This window comes from Eucalyptus grandis, chromosome 4, assembly GCF_016545825.1.
Source record: "Eucalyptus grandis isolate ANBG69807.140 chromosome 4, ASM1654582v1, whole genome shotgun sequence".
NCBI lineage: Eukaryota > Viridiplantae > Streptophyta > Magnoliopsida > Myrtales > Myrtaceae > Eucalyptus > Eucalyptus grandis.
Window position 1 is genome coordinate 26,984,018 of NC_052615.1, and position 24,093 is coordinate 27,008,110.

The following is a 24,093-nucleotide window of genomic DNA, read 5'->3' on the forward strand; positions in this document are numbered from 1 at the left end:
CCCCAACTACCCTTCACACCCAAGAGCTGAAAATGGAGGTTCTCAATCCCCACAGTCATTCTCATTGCCTCGTCACGGGAAAATGAAACGGATACATTAATGAACGGAGTAAATGAGATGGGAAAAGCAGTTGTTAAAGAGGGTGTGGAATTGCGCAAACTTTCGTTACGGCTGTCTTGCTGGGGTTGGGCTAGGGGGGAGATCAGAGCAGCCCCCTCTCTCATGCTAATCTAGGCTAAACCACCACCACCCCCTCCCCTATCTTGGCCTCTGCCCTCAATCCTCCTGTGCCCTACATTCTAGGACACCCCCCCCCCCCAGCTGGTCTGCCGTGGACCCCATTCTAGCAATTATTTTATCTTATCATATTTATATCATCTGCAGCAAATATTTGTTTTCACTTTCTGCCTATTTTGTCTTTTCCTTCCTTCCTTCCTTCCTTCCTTCCTTTCTCCTTAAACAAATTTGATTGTGATTAGCGGTCTAAAACTCTTCGAGCATTTTTACCAATCTCCATACTCGAATGACCGTGATTCCCAACGCGCACTGGGCACGGTCTGGTTTTTGGGATGGCCCAGGAGAAAGGTGCGAGCAGAGTAGTTCGAAGTTAGATCTCAACTTAAGAAGATAGATGTGTAGTTATTGTTTGAGCAATCATGAATGCTGTATTATTAAAGGGGATTGATGGAGAGATTAGGTGTTTCATTTGGTTTGGATGCGACGGACCCGTGTTCAAATCAAGCACTTCGGTGTAACTGTATGATCACGCTCTATACTCTATGGGTTGAGTTTTCTTTGATGCACGTGAACGATGAATGAGACAGTTTAGATTAATCATGGGATTGAATTGAGGGTGAATAAAGAAGATCATAGAAGTTATACCTATCCGTGAATGAGAAAGGGATAGGGGGGATGATGGCACTGGTGGCGTTGGATGACAGCCAGTCGGACACCAAATTACATGATGGTGGTAAGAGAGTTAAGGGAAAAAGGAAAAGATGAAGAGGACAAGCTGTAAATGGTCATATACAGATCTTGCTTTTCATAGGAGCTATAGGGATTATATATGTTTCCTCTGCAAAGGACATAACATAGCCAAGATCTGAGACCTTTTTCTTATGCCTTCTGAGGTGGATTATGCCTCTTTTCTACTAAGCAAAACGTTGGGAAGACAGAAGAAATTAAGTGAAAAGCTTGCCTAAACTAAATGCCAAGCTAAAAGGGCAGATTCTCCACCCCCATATTTTTCGGTTGTTTTGTTTATATTTGTGATTGGACAGGGTAGTGCCGTGTAATAGGATTATGCTCTTTGCCTATTGGTCGATGATTGCAAAGTTTTATTTGCTTTCCTTGCATTGGATAAAGGGATTTAAGGTTAGGGAACGACATTCTTTGGGTACATAGTTTAGATCTTGACCATATTAATAATGTTAAAGAAGACAAGAACTAATATCATCATGTCAAGAGCTACAATTATCCATCAACCGTGTTGAAGGTATGTAACAAGAGTAGATTGAATCTTTCTGATAAGATAACTCACTTGTAGGTAAATCCTGGTACCACAATGTACCTCACCACTCATATTATAGGTAAAAGATGCAAGCCAAAATGTAGGTTAATATTAGAGTACCATGAATTAATTCTAATGGAATTGGAAAAGAAATTGTTCGAGTTTAATTCCAAAGCCAGATTGTACATGCTTAAGTCAATGACATTGCTATGGCATCAAGGGGAAAAGAAGAACAACATCGTCGGTCTTATGCGCATGTTGCTCCTTCAATGATTAACAAAAAGGTATATTTTAATTTTCAAGAAAGCCGTGCATTGAAAACTGTAAACTTCCGTTAATACTTATTTAACAAGTACTTCGAGAGTACTCATTAATAAAATCCTCTAACACAAAAAGAAGATTCGAAATCAGAAATGTGTTTTTCTAACACAAAAGAGTGGGGAAGACATCACTAAATCAAGTCATTGACGAGTCAACATCATAATTTAGTAAGATTATTGACCTTAGTCACAATATTAGGTGACTTTCGGACCGGATTGGATCAAACAATCTTTCGAGGAATTTTTACTGTCAATTCGTCATCATGACTTCTTTTGCTCATGATGTAGTCCACACGACTGAATGATCTTCATATTCATTGCACGTAAGTCGGTCAGTTACGTGGTTCACTAGACAAGGAACATCGACAGGTTTATCACTTGTCACTAAATGGATTCGTTGTGCAGTGGTCGAAGAGATAGAATGTCCAACCTGATTTTGGGAAGAAGACAACATGGGAAGAGTCATCTTTCAGCATTATTTGTCCCAAATTGTATCTGCATATGACATATGACACATTTCTTCATAATCACTTCTCTCCTTTTTTAAGGAGCGATCCGCCCCAACAGATTTATTACCTTCTCCGAAAAGGAAACTTATCGAAATCATCTGTTTTTCAATCTAAGATCAATTGTATATCTTTTGATTTCCGTTTTGCATCTCCAATTCTCTTTTTCTCTCTCTCTCTTACACTAATGTTTTACATGGTTCAAAGAAATTTTGTATTAGTGATCAATTAAAGCCTAAATGCTTGTAAATGGTGCCTTGACAGAGATATTTGGTGCACTTTTATCTACCGGTGTGCTTTATTAGCGATAAATAGTAAAGCGTGAGCCTTTCAACGTATTATCAATTAGCGCATGTAATGAAACTCTAGTTCTACTAAAAGGTCCTAAAATTTGCTAGTCCGTTAAATATATAACTAGCTAGATAGCTATGCTACCACACCGTTGTGACTATTTTAGGAAGATGGCTATCATGATTAATTAAGGATCCATTCACTGCACGTACTATCTACATTTCGATGGGCAGTCGACGAACTAAATGTGCGACATGGAACAAGTTTATTCAATCTCACGTGTATGGCCTGTCTTTGATCCGAACCACAGGACACAGGGACATAAACGGGGTCACAATAACTATTTTAGTTACACCTTCGATTTGAAACTCTCTTCCTACCACCTTCTTATAAAGGTGAAACACATCGGGTGTCGAAATCAAGTTGCAAGTTTTGGAGCTTCGTTTTGGTACTTCACATATCATCATAAGTATATGGTAAAATAACATCATCATCTTCCCTATTCTGCGTTCTCGGTTGATGTCGAACACAAATTTCTATACAGAGACATACTCGCACGGGCAACTCTATGATTACTTCCCATATCATGATCAGGTAGTGTCCAAATCAGCTGAAATGCATCTCAATCGGTCCACCTGATTCAGTGAGCCAAACGCAAGCGATTACCCAATTTTTTTTAGGATATAAAGTATAGGTATCGAAATTGACTAGTTCAGTGGAAGAATATGTGTAGAGTCACTAGAAATAAGTCATCCTCTTTTTGATAGGTTGAATCATTTTATTTTAAGTTCCGTTTGTTTGAAGTAAAATTATTTTCAGAAAATTGTTTTATGATTTTTTGATGTTTGAATGACAAAAAAATAATTGATGTGCAGAAAACGTTTTCCATGGACTGAAAATAACAAGTTTCTATTGGGAGAAAACAACTTTCTCTTCTAGCAGAAAGGAACTCACTTTCCCTGATACCAAATAAATAAAAACTAACCATTTATTTTAAGATGATTTCCATGAAAAATATTTTCATTTATCATAAAGTTTTCAACGAAACAAATGCACCATTAACTAGTTTAGCTGCTCATTCATTTGTTTCAGCGATAGTCCTTAAAGAGACTCTTGTATATCATCTTGAAGCTGAACAATTTCTGTCCTAATTACGGTCTCAATAGAGCTATTTCTTTTTCAAAATCGAAACTATGCTACATTCATAATCCAATTTGTAGAGGAATGACTATTTATGTATTTTGAGTGTCGTAACTTTATCATCTCAGACATATATACAAGCAAAATTTTTTCATAAAAGTCGATGACATATTTGTTAATCACTTTACATCTTTCAAACCAATCATGACACAATCCAGCCTGTATAACACATTTAAGAAATTTTTTCTTACACTTTAATTATGAAAATAATGTGTCTAATGTAATAGATGTGTATAAAAGTATCTTATAAATAGGAATAGCATGTAAACGTACTTAACTGAATTAAATCTGTATGAACTTATTAAAATCGATTAAAAGATGTAAACCCATCAGCAGTAAAGCTCATTTTCCATGAGTACATAAGTTGACCTGTTGATGGAGTGATTGTAATGAAACTTAACCTGGACATGCTTAGCCATAAAATCGAGTAATTAAGTCACACAGTATGATGCAAGTAGCATTGGCAAACCTACAAGGCCACATCGAATATGATTTGACCATGCAACTAGCATTGGCAAACCTAAATGACCACATCGCATATGATTTGACCTTTTTGCAGATCTTGAATTAATTTCGAAGTAACTTTTACTCTAATTGATACTTTGAGCAACTTATGAATGGATATATAGTCTGAGTTCTTCTTTTCCCTTTTTACCTAAGTAAAAAAGGTTATGTGAAGCATCAATTCAACCCCATAGGACGATGCATGTATTGAGAAAGACTCCATACATAGAGAATGGCATCGATAGACATGACTTCGGTATGTACCTGTGATTTTAGTAAGAAGTCAATCTCATCAAAATCGAAAGTTTGGCCTGTTAGCCAACCATTAATATATGATTGGTATTGGAATATTTAAATATTAATCAACACATTCATTTACAAATTCATGTTTTTAAAATCTCATGGTACGAGAGCAGGAGACTATGAATTCAAATTTTGCATATTTCCGCGCATGAGTCTTAGGTCAAAAATCAATGTGAGGGAAAGTGTTAAAATATTTAAATATTAAACCATTCCTTGAGTAAAATATAGAATTTCTGCTCTCATGAAAAAAAAAAAATGAATGATGAATATTTCTTGTTTAGGCCGTGAGTGGTTATCTTGAAGTCAAAATTGCACAAGTTCATTGCGTAGCAAAAGTAAATATGCAATACGAAGTAACATAACGAAAAAAAACCAGTTTCATCTTTCTCTTAATTTTTTATTCAATACCTCAAGAAAGTAATGACACCTTCCTAATCCAGTCCAATTAAGCAAAGTACATAATAGGAAAACTGATGATCTTCAGAAGATATGAGGAACAAAGGACAAGCGGTTCCGGGAGAGAATGTTTGCCTTATTACATCTCCATGATTAGATCAGCTCTGGTGCTATCACTTTCATCATCTAACCAAGATATGCAAGTCATCAATTATTAGAGAAGAGACAAACCACTATAGTTGATATGGGTCCCCGGTTCATACTCACAACCTAACTTAATTACGTTGCACCGATGTCAAAACAATGACTGAGGCAATTGACAGAAAGAGGAAATGTTACATGGGCAAAATAGACGCATAACCTAGCTAGATCAGTCAATGGTTTACCAACTGAGGAACAGATGATTAGGAAACAACTCTGGGAATTAATTACTCTATTATTTGCTGATAATTATCAATGAGGAATACATGTCCACGTCCCTTAGCTAGTAATACACACATACACACCCACTTGTGCATACGCAAAGTTTATTTCTCAACGATCAGCAGAAACAAGCTGCCATGAACAGGCTTCTATAAATTTCTTTTGGATTGCTTCAATTCAAGGAAAATAACATGCAGCCCTGAAATATACGCAAGCAAGCTATGTTATGATGAAAATTTGCAGCGTGCTTTTAGGAGAATTACAGATTCTCTTGTTTGGCCAACCTTTAATCAGAGTGCAACTGAGAGACGCATTTCTAATGCATAAAGACACTCACGTACATGAATGTGCACTATGTTCTTGATTAACTTTTATGTTCGTTTGCGCTTTAATCAGGCTTGTCCGTTAAACATTTTGTGATTCACATTATAATCTGAACATACAGATGGATTATATATAGATAAACATGATCTTGGAGTCTAAAATTTCTAGAAATTCTAGCTAGTTGTATATGGATCATACGACCAGCTTGCCGGTATCATGGTCTCTCCGCTATCAGGACTTAAAAAATTTCAGCCAAAGATTGCATGCATATGCACCAAAGATGATCCACTTGAGGTTATCTCCAAGATTAAATAGTATGCAATAGCAAAAGACAACGTTAAGCAACAAAATGGTACTACCCGGATTCTCATAAGGCTTAGATAAATGACTACGGAGTGGGGAATATATATAGAGTAAACCATCTGTTCTATGGTAGAGAAAATCACATCGATGTTGGAAAGGCTTGAGATGACGGGCAATATTCAAGGCGTGGCTCAAGAAACATATCATTTCGATGATAATCATTTGATGGTGATAAAATAAAGTGAAATGTAGATGAGAGATGAGGCTACCAATTGAGTTTCCAACTTTTATTGGCGATGGATTTACACGGAATTTAGACTTCTCTCTCTCTCTCTCTCTCTCTCTCTCTCTCTTCTATTTTTTCCTTTTAAGAGAGATAGTAGCTTCCTTAATTTTCAAAGTTTCGTGATTTTTTGTACTGCTTATTGCAATTTTAGTTCATTTGCTAGGCAATGAATCTTATGTGATGAAATAGTACATATTTCTGTTTTCTCATTTAAACATGGTAGATACATAGAGCTTTCCCTCCTGAAGTTGTAAAAGCAAACTCTTAACTTTACCAGTGGCCAAAAGAAAAATGCTAACTTCGCCTTAATAACGTATAAAAATCTTATTTCACTTCCTTTCATTATAGAGAATATGGTGGAATACTGGGTAACAACTTCAAGGAGCGAAGCCAAAATTAATTCAAGAATTAAAATAGAAAACACCTAGTCACTTCATGGATTAATAAAATGAATGTGCTTGCATGGAAATCTTGATATTTAGCTGGAATTTGAATCAATGTTATCTAAATCAAATGATTGAGGTCTCAAATCAATCGCACTAATCACTCGCCATAAACAAATGGAGACCATCAAATTCAAGCATGTTTTGCTTATTCGATTGAAATCGGACTACCTAACTAATTGCAGTATTCAGGGTAAAGATGGGACACGACTTCAGTGGAAAGCTTAGGAATAAAGCAGCTAATGAAAGGCTTATAAAGTGGCCATCAAGGAGAAGTAGAAACATCACTGAAGAGCATTACTTTGACATCTTGCTGAGTAAGAAATAGCATGGTTTGCGGCCCTTATTTATTTATCAAAAGAAGGTTTATTCGCCCACAAATAAATGATATGATGATGATTAGCATGGCATCAATCGATGTAGAACATTGCATACGTTGGAATGAAAAGAAGCAATCAAAACAATCAAATAAAGCATGCGATCGGCATGTTACGTTATGCCTCCCTGAAATCTCTATTTGTAGAGTTTACGGACCCCTAATTTTGCCCTTGAAGCTAAAAACGTTGATGTGTCAACAATGTCGTTAAGTTTGAATCTCTTGATAGTTACTTAAAGTTAGAAAAGGGGGGGAATACCAAGGGGAAAAGCGCAAATGTAGAAGAGTTGGCAAGTTGGACATTCAAGCAATTAATAAACCTCAAAGGTTTAGCAGGCGAGAGAGAGAGAGAGAGAGAGAGAGAGAGAGGTGGAAATCCTTTGCACGAAAAGAGCAAGAAAGAGAGCAGACGTTGAAGGCAGAAAAGGAAGCGGCTACGAAGAGAGGTGAGAGAGAGATTAAAGATAAATCATACCTTTAAAGCTCTCTGCAATACTTTCTCTGAACTACCTGCAGGCGTGCCCAACGAAGCAGCGACAAGATCAACAACCTACACAGTGGTTAAAACACACACACAGACCCCAAAAGTCCAAAAACCCAGAAAAGAAAACGAAAGAAAAAGAAAGGGGAAAAAAACACCAAGGAGAAAGAAACAAATGAGAGAAAGAAAGAGAGGAACGAGACTTAAATGGCATTCAGGTAAACTAGGCACTGTGACCCTTGAACCCAGGAATCAGGAAAAGTTGTTATTATTCACTTGGAAACAGTGCAGAGATAGAGAAAGTGAAATGCGGTAGAGAGAGAGAGAGAGAGAGAGAGAGAGAGAGAGAGAGAGAATAAAGATCGATCATAAAGAGCTGATTCAGTGGATGAATACACATTGGAGAAACCAGGTCCTAATAGAAGACGGGAAAGTAAAAGGAAAACAAAAGGGACGTGAAATCTTGGGCTGTGATTGATGGGATCTATCAGATGTCTCTCCATATTAGACTCTATCTATAATGAGTTGATCATGAATATCATATATGTACTTTATACACAAAGCAAAAATGTTTTTCTTTCTATAAAAGAGAGAACTGTTCCATATGTAATTCTTGAAAATGATGGCTGCACAGCTCTGGATCTCCTCTCTGTCTCCTTTGATGATGTTTCTAACGATTTCTTCACGGGAAACCCCAGATTCTCTCAAATGCCCCTTTCTGTTTCACACGTCAAAACCATACAAAACATACTGCCATTTTGGGGCAATTCTTGATTCTTGCCCTTCATTGCCTAAGCCCTCCAATTATTCCACAAATGCAAGAATTGCAGTAGATAATGAGCAAGACATTCTGGCAAAATTATGGTCCTGGTTAATCGTATGAGTTGACGACATAAACCAAAACCAATCAATGTAGTGCCAACTCTTTTGGGTCGTCTTTCTCAAATATCCAAGTCCAGGGATGACGAGACCGAAGCCTTTCCCTTGTTTAAGAACTCCGCCTGGATGGTCGGCAACGGCGTACCGTTGTACAGCCTCAATTGGAGAGGAGGCTGCTGTGAAGAAGAGGAGGACATTTGGTGGGCTTGCGATGAGATTGAAGCATGTGATATAGAGGTTGAGGACAGTATGTCGCACTCGTCATCGGACTCAGAAATCGGGCACTCCATGTTCACCTGAACAGCCTCAGCCTCTTGGCTGCAACTTTCCCATGGACCACGGGCACCGAGTCGAATACTACCGGCTCGTTCCCCCGGCACCACCGCCTCCGCACCTTGAGGAACCTGCACCATCCCAGCGGACACTTGCCTTGGGGCTATGCCTGCACCGATGCTCGATCTGAGCTGGTAATACACCGACGACGAATTTGGACAAGCGTTCAAGCTCACCACATTCCCACAACCATAACCATAACTACAACCACTGCCACCTCCGTAACTGTTCCGGTATGGACCCAGGTGCGACGCTTGTGAGTGGTCCCTCGCGGACATGTGCATTGCACCTGCAGCTGCCCCGGGCCGCAATAGCAGAGGGCCCCAAGGGACTGCTGTCGCGGAGCCCCGATGATGGAATGAGAAGTGGCCTGGGAGTTGGAAGGCGGCCATCGGGGGCGGGTCTGGGGCGTCGGGCCGCCGCCTCCAGTCGATGAAGAGACGGTCCTTGCCGAACTCGCCGACGCCGCGCTGGAACGAGACGATGTCCCCGGCGTCCAGCTTCTTCTCCTTCACGAATCGGCTCCACCCTTTGGTCATCACATAGCTCTGGCTGCTGTTCCAGTAGGAGTACCGGAACCGCCATGGCTTCCCGTTGCGGTCCTCAAAGTTCAGGAGCAAGCCCTTCTCGTTAGTCGAGGAATCGAGCGGGAAGTACTTCTCAGCGTGCTGCTTCGGGATGACGAGGCGATTGAGCTTCCCAACGTCGCTCGGCGTGACGACCTTGTCAAACATGTGCTCCCTCTCAATCGGCGGTGCAGGAGCGGCGGGACGCGAATGCTCGTCATCTCGAGGCGGCGATACGTCCATGAGCTCGGGCTTCGAGCGGCCGTCGGCTTCGCGGTCGAATCCGTGGGCTAACCAAGATCCCATCGGGGTGTCCCACTGGCCATTACTGACGTTGCCAACAGGAAAGAGGCCCTCGTGTGTTGGTGATGAGAAGTGGAAGAAGAGGGTGAAGACGAGGAGGACGAGTAAGAGAAAGGGTTTTGCTTACCTTTGACAACCTGGGCTTCTTCGAACTCGACAAAAGCCTCTCTAAAATCCATGCCCCCACTCTCTCTTTCTTCTCCAAAAATCAAATCGATCTTCCGGTTCTGGATCTGAGGCGAACCAGACCGAAACCCAATTCAAGAAGACGGGCCAAATTGACCGAAGACCCCACCTTTGTGGTTCTTCTTCTAGGGTAAAAGATTCTGGGGAGAAAGAAGAAAAAAATCTGGGTGGGTGTTGGGGGAGAGGACTGAGAGCTTCCAAGAAAGAGATGGGAGCTTCAAAATTCTTGTAACAGTGACGCTCCGCGGTTTCTGGTTTGACCCACGAGAGAACTCGAACAGGAAACCAATCGGCACATCTAATATGGACGTCTCGAACACTCACTCGCACGCACGCACAGAGCCACTGTTGAAGTTGCTCTCAGCGCTGTTGACCTCTTGGAAAAGTAGGGTTAGTGTGAGAAAGGATGGATTAGACACACACACACACCCTCAAAGACAGAGAGAGAGAGAGAGAGAGAGAGAGGAGGGGAATTATATGGTTGTGATTAGATCACAGGAGGTGCGTCCCTGGAAGCTTCTCAAGTTAGGCAAATTTGTTCTCCTCCTCCTCCTTTCTTGGTTAATTTCTTTCTCATGCTTTTAGAGAGGGAGAGGGAGAGGGAGAGGGGGAGAGGGAGAGGGATTATACGTAGGGACCTCTGTATTATCTGGTTGGGTTCATGTGAGCTTGTCCCTGTCATCATCTTGAAGGAGGGTGTGCCTAAAGTGTACATCTATACACTTATTTATGTTCATCTTAATCATTACTTTGTTTTTTGTTGTCCGAGTTTTGATTTTGTTATAAGGGCCAGCTGTTTTTGGAGAGCATTGGCTTCTAATTGATAGCTTTTGCTCAATTTGGACTTGTTTTAGGCATTCTTTTTATATATTTCTCCTCCTTCCCCTTCAGTTTTTTTTTTCTAATCTCCTTTTGCATTTGGCTTGGATATTTAAAAACAGTGCAATAATTTGCCATAAATAATTGGTTGTACTAATTCTGGTTATCTAACTGGGGGTGTACTGTTAGGGTTTTGACTTTCTATTTTCTTGAATTTTAGGCAGGACCATTTTCTTCTTTCTTCTTTTTCCTTTTTTACCCCCATTTCTCTGCCCTTGTGGGGGTGTGTGTGTGACGAAGCAGATAGGAATGAATTGGATTGTAAAGCCTAAGGTCCCCTGCAGATTCAGAAGCATGCTGTCATATGAACACCAGAGCCCATATTGTACTTCTAGTCACCCCCTATATAGGAGGCGAGCCAGTTGAAAAATACCAATCACTGCTCACTAGAATTTAATTCTTGTTGAGCTAGAGCATGGACAGTATGTACCCGCCCTAATTGCGGATGCAAACAAGGTCTCACTAAATCAGACTGGAATTAATGTTCTGCTCTTTCTTTTTTCTTTTTCTTTTCCCCTGAAGTTTTCCATAGATTGAAAGGGATATGCTTCGGAATGTATGAGAACATTTTAGAAAAACGTCTGGCGTTTAGGACAAGAGGGGTTGTGGTACCTGTGACATATTGTGCCGTACTGACAATTTACTGTTGATTAAATTTTAGTGCATTTCAATGGACGGAATGCTTTTTTTTTTTTTTTTAAGGGAGGAATTCATTTGCTATGCGCTGTGTAATTAACGTGCAATTTATGTGAAGACTGTTAGAGTCAAAAGTTTAGATACCGTACGATATAATAAAAAGAAGAAGAATGAAGAAATTGTTCATCTCTTTATTTGGCTTGGGTAGAAAAATCATCATTAACTTTTCCCTTAGCTGCACTTTTGTACTGTTTAGTTTCAAATCCTTGCAAATTGTCATTTCAAGACCATATATGCCATGTGCTTGAACGTAAGGAGCGGGAAAATCAGGTCATACACCACTAATGTAAAGAAAATTTTACATAAATGGTCTCAATCACCTTTTTTTTTTCTGGTAAGATTGGTCTCAATCACCTTTGATTTGGGGATTTGTGACAAAATGGTTGCTTAAACCCTCAAGTTAAAGGTTGATAACACCGCTTGTGTAAAAAATTTTTTTGACTCCTCCAGCGTATGCTAGAATTACTCGAGAAGAAAACTATATTATGTACCCTCTAGTTTTTCGTAGGTTTTTATCATATTTCCATTAGAGAGCTAGACTCCATGGTATAAATTGTACATTTTTGGAAATTCTTAAGTTGCCTGAGTATAGGGATTGAGGATGATTTTTTGAAAAAATTTCCCCTTTCCATTTAGCACGCATTCACATTTCTGCTAATCAATAGCGGTCTCAAAAGTTGAACCATTGGGTAAGATAACTTAGGTTTTGCTCTTCAAAAGCACGATGTATCTTGTTTGATTTTCCCTCAACATCATCACTTGTGCTCAATTCGTGTGAAAATAATTCTTGTCACGAACCCTAATCTAGATATATGACTAGTGGTACGTATTCCCTTCCAAATTCTTCTGTGTGCCTCGTATGTTGTATGTCTTTGCTTCATGGTAAAAGAATTTTGAGTAATTCTAGTTATACTAAAATTGATCGCGTCTATGTGTGACAATATGGGGTTGCGGTCTATTCCAAGGTGTGCATATTGGTAAATTATCAGAATAAATGAGTGATCGCTCTTGCCAAATTTGGGCCTTCAATTATTAGGTTACTAATGTGCCAACTATTTAGAGAGAGTAAATTAATCCTAAAATGTAGATCTGGGTCTTAATCTCTACAAAAACATGAAAAAGTACCATGGTCTTTTTTTCTTCCTTCCTTTTGCATTGCGATGTTACCCACAAACTTTTGAAGTCGTGGTTGACTACAGATGGAAATGTTTCTAAATAAATGAATTTGACTAACTCAATTAAAATAAATGTTTCTCTAATTTTATATTCAAAGAACATTGATGACTTGTGGAAAGTAAGCTAATGTCAATTATTTGTGAGGGTAACAAGGGTAATGTACATACTGATTACTTTGTACAACGACTATAATCGCAGATGATTCTTTATATAAATTATTGAGTTACTTCTCTTTAAGGAAATTAAGTGGAACAGGAGTCATTCATAATGCCAAGGCCCCCTAAACTATCAAAAGTTCCCACTGAATTAGGCGTCTTATTAGGGATTCTACGAATTATAGCTTAGGGAAGCCGCAAATGCAGCCAAAGCTATACTTCTATTGATTAATTATCAAAGACCTTTGAGACCGTTTAGTCCCATCCCAAGAGTGCTCCTACCCAAAATAATGGTTGAGTGGTGCTCATTTTCTGATGCCCCTATATAATCTGGTAGCATTTACCCTAAGCCAAATAGGGTTCAGTGAAAAAACACTATTATTTTCGGCTTGAGCAGGAGCTTTACTCTCGTGCGACAGACTGTAATTTCTTTCTCTAATTCAAGGGTAAAGGTATAGACACTCGACAATCTATAAATTTGTAGACTCTATAAGTGCCATCAACCGTTCAAGTCTGAGCCTTTGATTTCTATAGGTAACCTTGATTCAGAAGAGCTTGCATGATGGAATTAAGAGGCGATCTCTAATTTCCTACCTTGAAATTTGCTAACACTCCAACTAACCGTGCTAACCCTAGGAGGAGAACAGCTGTTGTGGAATCCGAGTTTCACGTTACTTTATTTAGGATGAATTCCGAGTAGTCAATGAATCTATTATCAAATTTGTCACGTAAGAAAAAAGAGCTAAGGTACATCCTGCTTTCTTTTGATCAATCGAAACTGATTGATAGATCTTATTTGAGTAGGACGAAAATACACCCATCATGTTATTCATTTCAGAAAAGTCCATCGCTATAAATAAAATCATATTCCCATGTGACTTGATGCAATTTTGTATCGTGGATCTTAGGATGCCGGAGGCAATATTGCAGTCTCACCTAGCCACATGATCGGGACAAAAGAGTATAATATTTAACGAGCAGGTACGATGTCATTAGAAGAAGATGTTCGACCAACCAGACTTCCCCCAAATTTCCAAGCCCAATTCTGTCAGGGTCCCATCAAACAGTAATTCAATTATCTTCAACTCTTTTTCGTCTCTCCAAGCATATAATCACTTGCAATATCCCCCACGTTATCACCATTACAAAAGTCTCCCTTTGTTCAACCCGAGGCTCTATTTTCACTAATGTATCTGAACGTGGGTTAAATCGATATCAGGCAAGTCTTGATTAACAAACTCTTTGCGTTGACCAAAAGAATCTTTCATCAGTCCACTTTGGTGCCCACCCACTCAATTTTGGGCAATTTCATTTTTCTTGAAAGTATGTTTAACTTCCCATATAAGAACTATATCCTTTGAAGCCGGTACTCAATTTCCATTTGGATTAAAGTACGCTAATAAAGAGGCCCGCCGCAGCTTCGCAATGTCAATAAGGCCATATATATAAATTAAATGAGCGAACCTTGATTGGATCCAGTCAGTCCAATCAACCCAGAGTCCCAAATCAAACATGGAACTGACAAGAATGGGTGGCCAATCAATTAGAAGTCACAAGATGCTATATTCCCAAATGCGTGCCTCAACTTTGGGGAAAGTTTGAAATTAATTTGATATGTAGCAACACAGGCACCTGCTTTTAGGGGTGAGCATGGTCCGGGTTGGTCCGGGCCACCCCCTAACCCTAGGACCAACCCGTACAGTGTCGGTCCTCAAATTTTAGGACCGAGGACCGACCCTATTGAGCTTAGGACCAAGGACCGGACCGACCCGATGGGTTCGGTCCGGTTCCAGGGTCAACCCATGGCCGATCGATAATTTTTTTCGTCTTAATTTTTATACTCCCTAAAAAAACAAACCCACAAATTCAAATGACACATCCATCGAAAATGCGGCGTTATGCAACTAAACTATAAATACCAATATATATTTAGCAAATTTAAGATGACGCAATAATAGAAATTTCATACCGCTAACCGCTCATTGAGATATGGGACAAGATGGAAAATTCTTGTAATCATCTATCTTTAATATTCATAACACTATATGCAAAAGCGTTTTCCTACATTTGATCATGTAGAATCCACTCAACCAAAAAATGAATTTCACACCACTTGACTAGCATTTGATCATGTAGAGTCCACTCAACCAAAAAAATGAGCTTCACACCACTTGACTAGCAAATCACCGTAGCAACTGCAGTACTACTTTATTCTTTAAAACTTCTACAAGTTGACACAAATTAAAAAGCAAAGTGCAGGTGAAATTCATTAATAGAATACAATTAAATCATAAAAAGTTCAAAATACTTAATATAAACCATAAATATATAACTTCACATCTTGTTAATTCACTCGAACTTCTAAACACCGAAAACAAAACAAACGACACATAATTAATACTCAACAAAAGTTTTAAATTGAAAGTACTATTAGTGTTATTGATAGAACATGTCAATATAATATAATATAAAGTACATTTTACTTAGGTTTGAATATATAAAAGAATTATATATAATATACTGGGGTTGGTCCGGGGTTGGACCGACCCAAAACTCTTAGGACCGGGACCAACCCGCACGGTGTTGGTCCCGGAATTTCAGGACCAAGGACCGACCTGGGCCCCTTGGGAACCGGACCAAGACCGGCGGTGGTTGGGCCGGTCCAGGTCGGTCCAGTGGTCGACCCTAGACCGCTGCTCACCCCTACCTGCTTTCCTAAGGGGTTGAACTCAAAAGGGAGGTCGAATAGTTTATGATGATCACCTAACTTATGAAGTCGCATGATGGAGAGGTCTCCTCACATTTAATGTTTTCTTATGTGCACTGACTATATAATATATCCATTTTAATTCCATCCAAACTGTACGGCCCTTATATTCTCCTTATCATATATGCTCCCACAATGAAGAGACAGCCCAATCTCTCTTCCTTGACATTTCGCAGAGTGATATTAGCATGAGTAACATGAATCACATATGTTTGTACATGCTAAGGTCAATATTCGTGCCATATATATAGGTCGTGATCTTAAAATTATGGATTATTATGGTTCTTTATATCCTTCATTTGCCATTTACACTTAAAATTTCACCATGCATCGTGGAAGAAGCTGCGTAGATTGGCACGTGCTTCCGATCTAACTTTCTCTAGTCTTCTTGGACCTGGTGACCGAAGTTGAGCTTTTAGCTTGAAGCAATTGGACATATCTAAGCTGAGAACAAGGGAGCAATAGGCTGCACATTGGTTTCACATGGAAATTTCAATGAATACAAATTGATGTTAATTAAATTAAATCAGACTTTTGGCGTTGGTAGTCTGTTGTCAATCACTAGCTATCTTAAAGTCGTTTAGGTGGATCATATCCAACGACTCGTCAATCACCAGCTCTTTTAAAGTCGTCATTTACTTAGGCGGATTAAAAGCGCATGTCATAAAGCTTCCATTAATTGTCATATTGATGAACTTAGCAAATTTTTAAATTTCTGTTTTTTTTTTCAAATTTTCACATCAAAACTAATTTTAGCTCCCCAACTCTTAAAATCTACAATTTGCATTCTCAATTGTGTAAGAAATCTTCAAGTTAATCATGTCGGGCATTAGTTATTTTCGACTTATGCACATGGTTCACATTGTCATTTTTCTCTCAAGATTTCTCCACTCACTATTCTAAACTCACCCACAATGGAAGCCCTAACATAAACTGATACAAAAGTACGGAGCCGCCTGTCGTCCCGTTGCCCTAACCTTCAGATGTAGTCGAGCTTGGCAGCTATCAAGAGGAGCAGTCACCCTCCTAATCTAGAGGTCTCGACGGCCATGGAGGTTGAGCCTTGGACTTAGACTGAATTCGCAATGTTCACTTCTCAAATCTTCCACTCGACCAAGGCTATACACTTGATATTTCCCTAAGAAATGATAACATAAGAAGGCGACAACACGAACGGCTTCTCCTACCCACAACGCACATGTACCGCAGCGAAGACAATTCAAATCAGTTCCCTTCCCCAAAAAATGACAATTTCTCAAGATTAAGCAAAGGCCATTTTAGACCCCTAATTTCTTTAACAAATATAGTTGCGCAAATAAATGCTGATTTTAAGATTAATATATCGTTCTTAATTACCAATCTCGAGTAGAGCAGTGCTGCTCTCGTCACCTCTCCTGATGCCAGTGACGTTTGAATTTATCGAAGTAATCAAGCAAAGGGAATCGTCCATGGGTAAACATAATTAAGAATTTATAATCCTAATTATGAGCCTTCTGACTATGGAAGAGACGAGAGGCAAGGTGGCCCTAATTTCCGAACAACTTGCGCTCTCTCTGGGATGCCCCCCACTTGAATTGAGCCTTCCAATGCGCATGGTTTCTCAGACTTTGCACCTGCAAAGGCATTCGATTTTGAGTACACGTGCCTGGTCACTGCAATGAATATGATTCCCTACATTGTCTTTAAAAATAAGGGTATGGCCTGCACGTTTTTCTTCAAAATATAAGGTTTTAGAACCAATTTAAAAATCTCGAGTTTAAATTTCTTGCTCTCCCAACTTTTACTAATTGTTCTAAAGCATAATCTGATCAAATTCAAGGAAATCATGAGTTGATTAATCCGCATATATGATAGTTAAGTGGTCCGTCTAACTATTCAAAACGAGCATTTATATTTCATATTAGTTGATTGAGCCAATGAGGTGCAAGAATTAAGGAAAGCTGATCAATTTGGTTTGAAAATTAAAATTTGTCATATTTGTTATGCTTACTTATGGACAGTTGAGTTATTTTTGGAAGTTTATTATCTGAAGTGAACTCCAATTCAATATTCAATATGCACATAAGAGTTGGTTGTTTTTGCTAGTTAGTGTCTCAATACTTTTTTTTTTTTTTTTTAAATTTCCGGTACATGAACAAAGTCTCCTTTACAAATCTAATCAGCCCCCATATGTCGTTCTCTATTAGAAGCTACCCTTAGGCCATCTTTGGCCTACAAGGCAATCATAATTATTACTAATACCTATAGAGAAATTGTTAGACACTATTTGAATAATTAATTGACCTTTTTTAGAAAAAAATTGAGGGCTGTCCTACTAGTCCCTGAAATTAAAACCGACCTTTAATTTCCGCCGTCCCTTTTTCATATCTAGGTAGTAATTATAAGGCTTAAATGCTCCTCATAAATTATGTAGCCCACTTGGTTAATAATAGAAAGTGAATCCCTATGCATGTGTATTAATTAGTACGGTACATTGTATTAATATGAATTATTGGGAATAATTCAACACCTATTGTCACAATGTACACCTACTCTATAACACCCCCTTCTCTCCTGGGGTAATTCTCTCTCATAATTTCATATAAAAGCTTCATTTGGGGTAAAATCACAAAAAAAAAAAGAAGTTAGGGGGAGCTATTTTACAATTTTTTTGTCAATTTTTCTCCTTTTATTTAGGGAATACTAATATTGCTTATTCACGTTAAAGAGAGATGAGAAGCTTAATTCTTTCTTTTCCCCTCATTTTTCCCGCGCATTTGTCAATCTTTTTTTTTTCTTTTGGGCATCAACTCAATTTTTTATCTAGGGCATCCAACTTCTTTCACCCCATTTTCTAATACGTACCTTCAATAATTACTCAAGTAACTACCATGTTGCTAAGCAATACCCGAAGCTCCAAATTAGATTAGCCTGCTATTATATTCTCTCCCTTTTCCCCCACTATTATAAAACCAAGATGACGACAGGGAGAATCTCAACATGCATGTGTGCAAGTGTGGCGAGTTTTATATAAATCGATTCATTGGATGGTTCGTTGGTCTATATTAGATTTGCTCTAGCTATACAAGGAAGACAGTGTAAGAATATCCTTATATACTTAAGTTCCGTTTTATCGACTATTTAATTCTTTGTCCGATTAGGGATGAAGCCACTGAGGTAATAATTGAATTGACTAGATACCAAAATCACCCCAAATGGGTATTTTTTTACTATCAAAATTAGCTGGTGGATCGCATAGCTGTACATGGACGGTGTCAAATAGGCTCTTAGTTAACTTCAACATAGAATAAGTCCAATCAAGTAAGCCGACCCAAGCAGTGATTGCTTCCTCTTATTTAGGCAGCTTAGCCAATTACCTAGGGTTAACCCCTCCCTATCTCTAGAGGCCAACTCCATTCATCTCTCTTTTCTCATTATCTTTGGCTCTTTGGCCCCCCCCAAAAAAAAAAAAAAACCCACAAATTCTTTGCATTTTGCTCATGTTAGTTGCTATTTCGGTCAGCATTTCACAGCAAGTTGAAATCACACCTATCGAGTCCTTCGCCGACCATGGTATAATTCACTTCCCTTTCGAGAGTTGTGAAAGGGGAGGAGGGGAGGAAGGGAGATCGATTTCTCTCGTCGCGACTCTAGCCCCGCGACTTCTTGCGCGGTATTGACGTCGCTCCACGTGCGTTACAAGTTACACCGCCGGCCACAGAGGATAGATTACTCTAGCTTTTGTCGTTAGCTTAGGACTTTCGAGGTAAAAAAGAGCCGGGGAGAACGAACAAAGCCAAAAGAGAAGGAGGGGAAATAGAATAGAGAAAAGAGGGTGGAGTTTGCCATGGAGAGATGATGCATCGATGATGCTTGTGTTTAATAGTAGCTCGTGGGTAGCTATTAGTATTAGACACAGGACCACACGCTCCTCTCCCTCTCGACCCATTCCCATCCAAAAGGCAATCCTCTTCACTCCATCAGGACCACTATCCCCACGACTCTCTCTCTCTCTCTCTTCCTCCTTTTGTCTCTTTTCCTTTATTAAATTGTATTGATGGGTGTGGTTAATTTTCCCATGTTATCGGTCTGAGTACATTTTTATAATCAGCTTCCTTTTGTTTTGGTTTGGGTTTCTCCTTATGCGTTTCGTGGCTGCACACACGTCGCTTTCGTTCGCATCTGAGTTTTAGCCTAGGTTTGGGTGCCTAAGAGAAAATATAAAAAAGAGGAGAGAGAATAAAAAGGAGAAAAAGAGAGGTTGATGAATAGTTTGAGAGAAATGAACAGTCAAAGAGGCACATGCTGGTTTGCACCCCCAAAGGGAAGTGAGTTGGAAGGATACCTAACCCTCGGATCCTTTCATTTGTTTCGGCAATGGACGTGGTTGCTGGGTCGGGCGATTGAAGCTTTTAGGACATGAAAGGTATCCTTGATCGCCCATTTGCGGCATTCGCTCCTTTCTGTCTTTAGGTTAAAGTCAAACTTATAAATTTACTCAGACGTGCCGAACCATACATGAATGTAAACGTTTATCACCATTCCGACTTATAAAGTAAAAGCTGTCAAGTGATACGATTTTATCGTGTGGAAAATGATTAACTCGATTTGGAGCATAGCTCGAATATGCTTTCACACGTAGAGCCGCCGATCACGACCTTGACTATGACGAGGCCGCTCCGTCCCGTACACACCGGAAATCGAAGCGCGATGGACGGGCCTCGCCGAGCTGCTTCCTTTTGGACCCTATCCCATAGAAACTCAGGATCACTTTTCTCCGGAAGAAAATTAGTGAAGTTTTTCGGGTCAATGGGCAGTCCTAGCCCAGGCCTGTGGATCAATAGACTTGTTTTAGGCCCGTCTATTGATCCACAGGCCCAAATCCAAAAGTCCAACTGGGTCGGGTGGATTGACCGGCCCGTTTCCGACACCGACCCGCAACCCGCTGTGCCGTGGGAAATTATTAGGTTTATCAGTGGGTCCTGTAGGTTTTCCAAGTTTCTTCCTTTGCAAACCAGCTGAAGAAGAGAGAGAGAGAGAGAGAGAGATGGACTCGTTTTCGTCGCCCTCCAGCGGCTCCTCGTCTTCCCAATTCTCGACGGAAGACTTCATGGACCAGCTCAAGACCCAGCTCGCGCAAGCTTACGCCGAGGAGTTCCTTGAGGTCGATCTCTTTGTGTGCACTAATTGGCGTTGATTTTTGTTCCCCCTGGGGTTGAATTCCTTTGCGCTCTAGTTGCTATGATGTCGCTCGATGTACTTCATGAGTACTTGTCTCTGCATGCGTTCGTTCGCTTCATTCCATCGTCCGCATATTGGTTTACCTATAGCTTCGGTTTGTCGGTGAAGGAGCTGGGTTTTGTATCTCGAGATTTCCATCCCGGTGACGGGAGGACTCCGTTCGAACGTTTGATCCCATTGTCTCAATCGAGCTTCGCTTGGCGGATATCGATGTAACACGTCTGTGTAATTTCCTTTGGAGTTTGTTAAACTTGCACCCCCCAGAGAAAATAAGGTGCTTGGTTGCAAAGTAAAGATAGAGGAAGAGGTGTGAATTTGAAAGTTATCGTAATTGCCCTTTGATTGCCTGGTTTTGTTAGGTCTCGGGCTCAGCTTGTTTCATGGAAAATGAATGGTTTGAAAAATATTTTCTTAAGAATTAACGCTCGTATCGCTTAAAATAGTTAGTCAAAGAAATGTGTTTTCAATGTTGGCAACAATTTGTGTCTAAACAATTGAACGGTAAAAATATTTTTCTTCTGTTTCATTTTTTGTAAGATACAGGCGGAGCCTCATTGTTGGCTTTTATCTCTGCCGCTTTAACTGTCGATTACCCACCCACGGGTACGTGCATACTGTTCTGTACTTACTGCTGTGTTGTGGGTGGTTGGCCTTAACCTGTCTATGCTTGGTAATGCTTGGAGTCCAGTGGACATTGCGGACAGAATGTAGTTTCTGCTGTTAGTTGCTTAGCTCGAGCAGAGTTACGTAGTTGTTTTGAAAAGGGATTTTTCAGAACTTTATTGTCTCTTCCTTCATATGCTCTCTAGACATGGCTGGGTAAATGGAATCGAAGTCAAGATGACGAGCTTCTGAATCTGAATTTTATGTGGAATACACACATATGGTCTTCAGAGTTCTCTGTGTGCTCTGGCTACCCCATTTGCTCATGTTTCTGTAAGAGCTTGTGACTTTTGTGTGCATGGTACCAACGGGTTTATTCAGCTACACTCTCAGATCTATAGTTCATGTTAAGATCAGATGGATTGAAATCCACACTAAATTTCCTTAAACTCTGTATAACTGGTGGAATGTCTAATCCTCCAAGGCTGTTGAATCTTATTTGGTTTTATTTCTATGTGTTCACAGTGTAGATGTCGGTATGCTCTGGTTGTTTTGAAATTTAGTCAAACGGTTACTTTTACAACATTTAGTTGTTGTTTTCAAGTGTGAATTACCTTTTAGGAAAATGTTTTACATTTGAATTAGTTACATGTCCATATATTGTCATGATTATATAAAGTAATTGAAGTTCCTAGAACTAGCTTGGGATTATCTTCTTCAGGACTTGCACTGGAGGAGCGTAGTGCAAGTTCAGCAGGGGTATTGTGCTTTGTTGAGGAATTACATATTTGAATGTGTTTTGAAATCAAGTGTGCACTTAGATTAGTTTGGTGTGGCTGTAATCATTGCAGTACTGAGTGTTTGGAAACACATTTCTTAAATTATAGCACCTTGAAACAGGACTAGTGCATTCTAAAAATAGTTGTGTTAACACTGTAGCTGCAGGGTGTTGTTAAACAGTTCATATAAGTTGAAGCACATCTGTACTTACTACAAAGAAGTTACACCAAACACTCTACTCCTAAAAAAGTTGCATTCTGTCTCTTGGCACTTGGTTCACGCAAATGGTAATAGGAAGAATATTTCCAATGATAGGATGAACCTAAAAGCCAAACACTCTCTACTCCTAAAAAAGTTGCATTCTGTCTCTTGGCACTTGGTTCACGCAAATGGTAATAGGAAGAATATTTCCAATGATAGGATGAACCTAAATACCAAACACTCTCTACTCCTAAAAAGTTGCATTCTGTCTCTTGGCACTTGGTTCACGCAAATGGTAGTAGGAAGAATATTTCCAACGATAGGATGAACCTAAAAGTGGATGGACCTCACTTATGGAGGAAGAATGATTTAAATTCTAAACATCGAAAGAAGGAAAATCATGGTCTTATGATGTACTTGTTTTAAGAATTGACCATCAAAGAATCTTTAACTTGGGGAAGGAGGCAGATAGAACATGTAACATATAAAGTGCCATGCACTCAAAAGTTCCATCTTAGAATGCTCATGATTTACTGGTGGTGAGAACATGTCAGACCGATGCGTGGTTCTTGTTTGAAATATTGAGTTGATCAGTGGATGTGAGTTTCTATTGGTCATAATGGAAGCTTCATGTGTGATGAATTAGTACTTGAATGTGTGTGACTTTGTCCTAGTGCTTGTATATGTTGCCACCAATTTTGCTATTGCAATTGTATCTCTGCTTTGTGTTCTTCTCATGATTTACATTTTTTGCTTTCATGTTTTTGTGCAGACTGTTCGTGGAAAGTGCTTTGAAAAATGCATTACTAAGCCGGGATCAAGTTTGAGTGGAAGCGAAAGTAGTTGCATTTCTAGGTGTGTGGAACGCTATATTGAGGCCACTGGTATCATTAGCAGAGCTATGTTCAGTGCTTCTCGTTGAAATTTTGCTACAGAATTCATTCTTGAAGAATGCTGAGGCTGTTCTATCACCAAGTCATATGGTGCAGGCATTTTCTGATATTGATTTCCGATTTACCGGAACATTTCTCGTTTAGATGACTTAGATTCTTACTTTTTAATTCTCACCCATGAGTGAAGCGCAGTCTGTACTTTCATCTATTATTTATGAAATCAAAATCTTGAAGCCTAAGCGTCGGTGCTGGTTGATGTTCATTGTCATTTGGTCGTCTTCAATGAAACCTCATCGGAGCTAGTGCTAGATTATGAACTGAATACACAAAAAGCAGCGAAAACACTGCTTCGGTCAATGCATCTAAGCTGGTGGCGAAAGTTCCTTTACACCTGTTTTGCCGCACTCTTTCTTCTGGCTTTCATAGAGACGTGATCCCTCTTTCGTCTTAGGCTGATTTGTAGTCCTTGAGCAGTTAGGAGCTTGATTGAGAACCATCGAGCCTTTCCTTCTAGTGATTTGCATTCCCTCCATTTCTTCGAATTGTAGGTCAATTTACTCAAATTCCAAACACCCCCTCTTTCCACTAATCTGCACCTGACTTGTATTGTGCACTGGGCCAATTTGTGAGTCAGTATACCTTAAACTGGATAATGCACCTAAACTGCGCTTTATAGTCATTATCGCGAGCCCAGCTCCTTTGCAGCGAGATTGCCCTCCACCTCGAAAGATTTGAAGGATTTTCCTTTATTCTTGTCTAGCTGCACGCAGCTGAATCTTAGATCTGCTCT

General features: G+C 39.6%; 2 protein-coding genes and 1 non-coding gene across 3 annotated transcripts; 2 read left to right on the forward strand and 1 right to left on the reverse strand.

The window, feature by feature from the left end:
• Positions 1 to 8,607: 8,607 nt before the first annotated feature.
• LOC104428344 (B3 domain-containing transcription factor NGA1) lies at positions 8,608 to 9,926 on the reverse strand. Its single transcript, XM_039310861.1, is given in 2 exon segments — positions 8,608 to 9,798; positions 9,801 to 9,926. Coding segments are annotated over 2 exon segments (1,317 nt in total).
• A 10,656-nt stretch (positions 9,927 to 20,582) lies between these two features.
• Positions 20,583 to 23,571, forward strand: LOC120292719 (mitochondrial import inner membrane translocase subunit Tim13-like). Its single transcript, XM_039311069.1, has 2 exons — positions 20,583 to 20,749; positions 23,183 to 23,571. Exons 1-2 carry the CDS (start codon positions 20,633 to 20,635, stop codon positions 23,330 to 23,332), a joined length of 267 nt encoding a protein of 88 aa, XP_039167003.1. The 5' UTR covers positions 20,583 to 20,632; the 3' UTR covers positions 23,333 to 23,571.
• On the forward strand, positions 21,661 to 21,735 carry LOC120293039. Its single transcript, XR_005550698.1, has one exon. It is a non-coding gene; the product is annotated as a small nucleolar RNA R160 (small nucleolar RNA).
• Positions 23,572 to 24,093: the final 522 nt, after the last annotated feature.

Bases quoted from the DNA above. Each gene is read 5' to 3' on its own strand.
- LOC120292719 (XM_039311069.1), top strand. From the start codon at position 20,633: ATGGACTCGTTTTCGTCGCCCTCCAGCGGCTCCTCGTCTTCCCAATTC. The intron at 20,750-23,182 runs GTCGATCTCTTT...GTTTTTGTGCAG, and splicing joins ACGCCGAGGAGTTCCTTGAG to ACTGTTCGTGGAAAGTGCTT.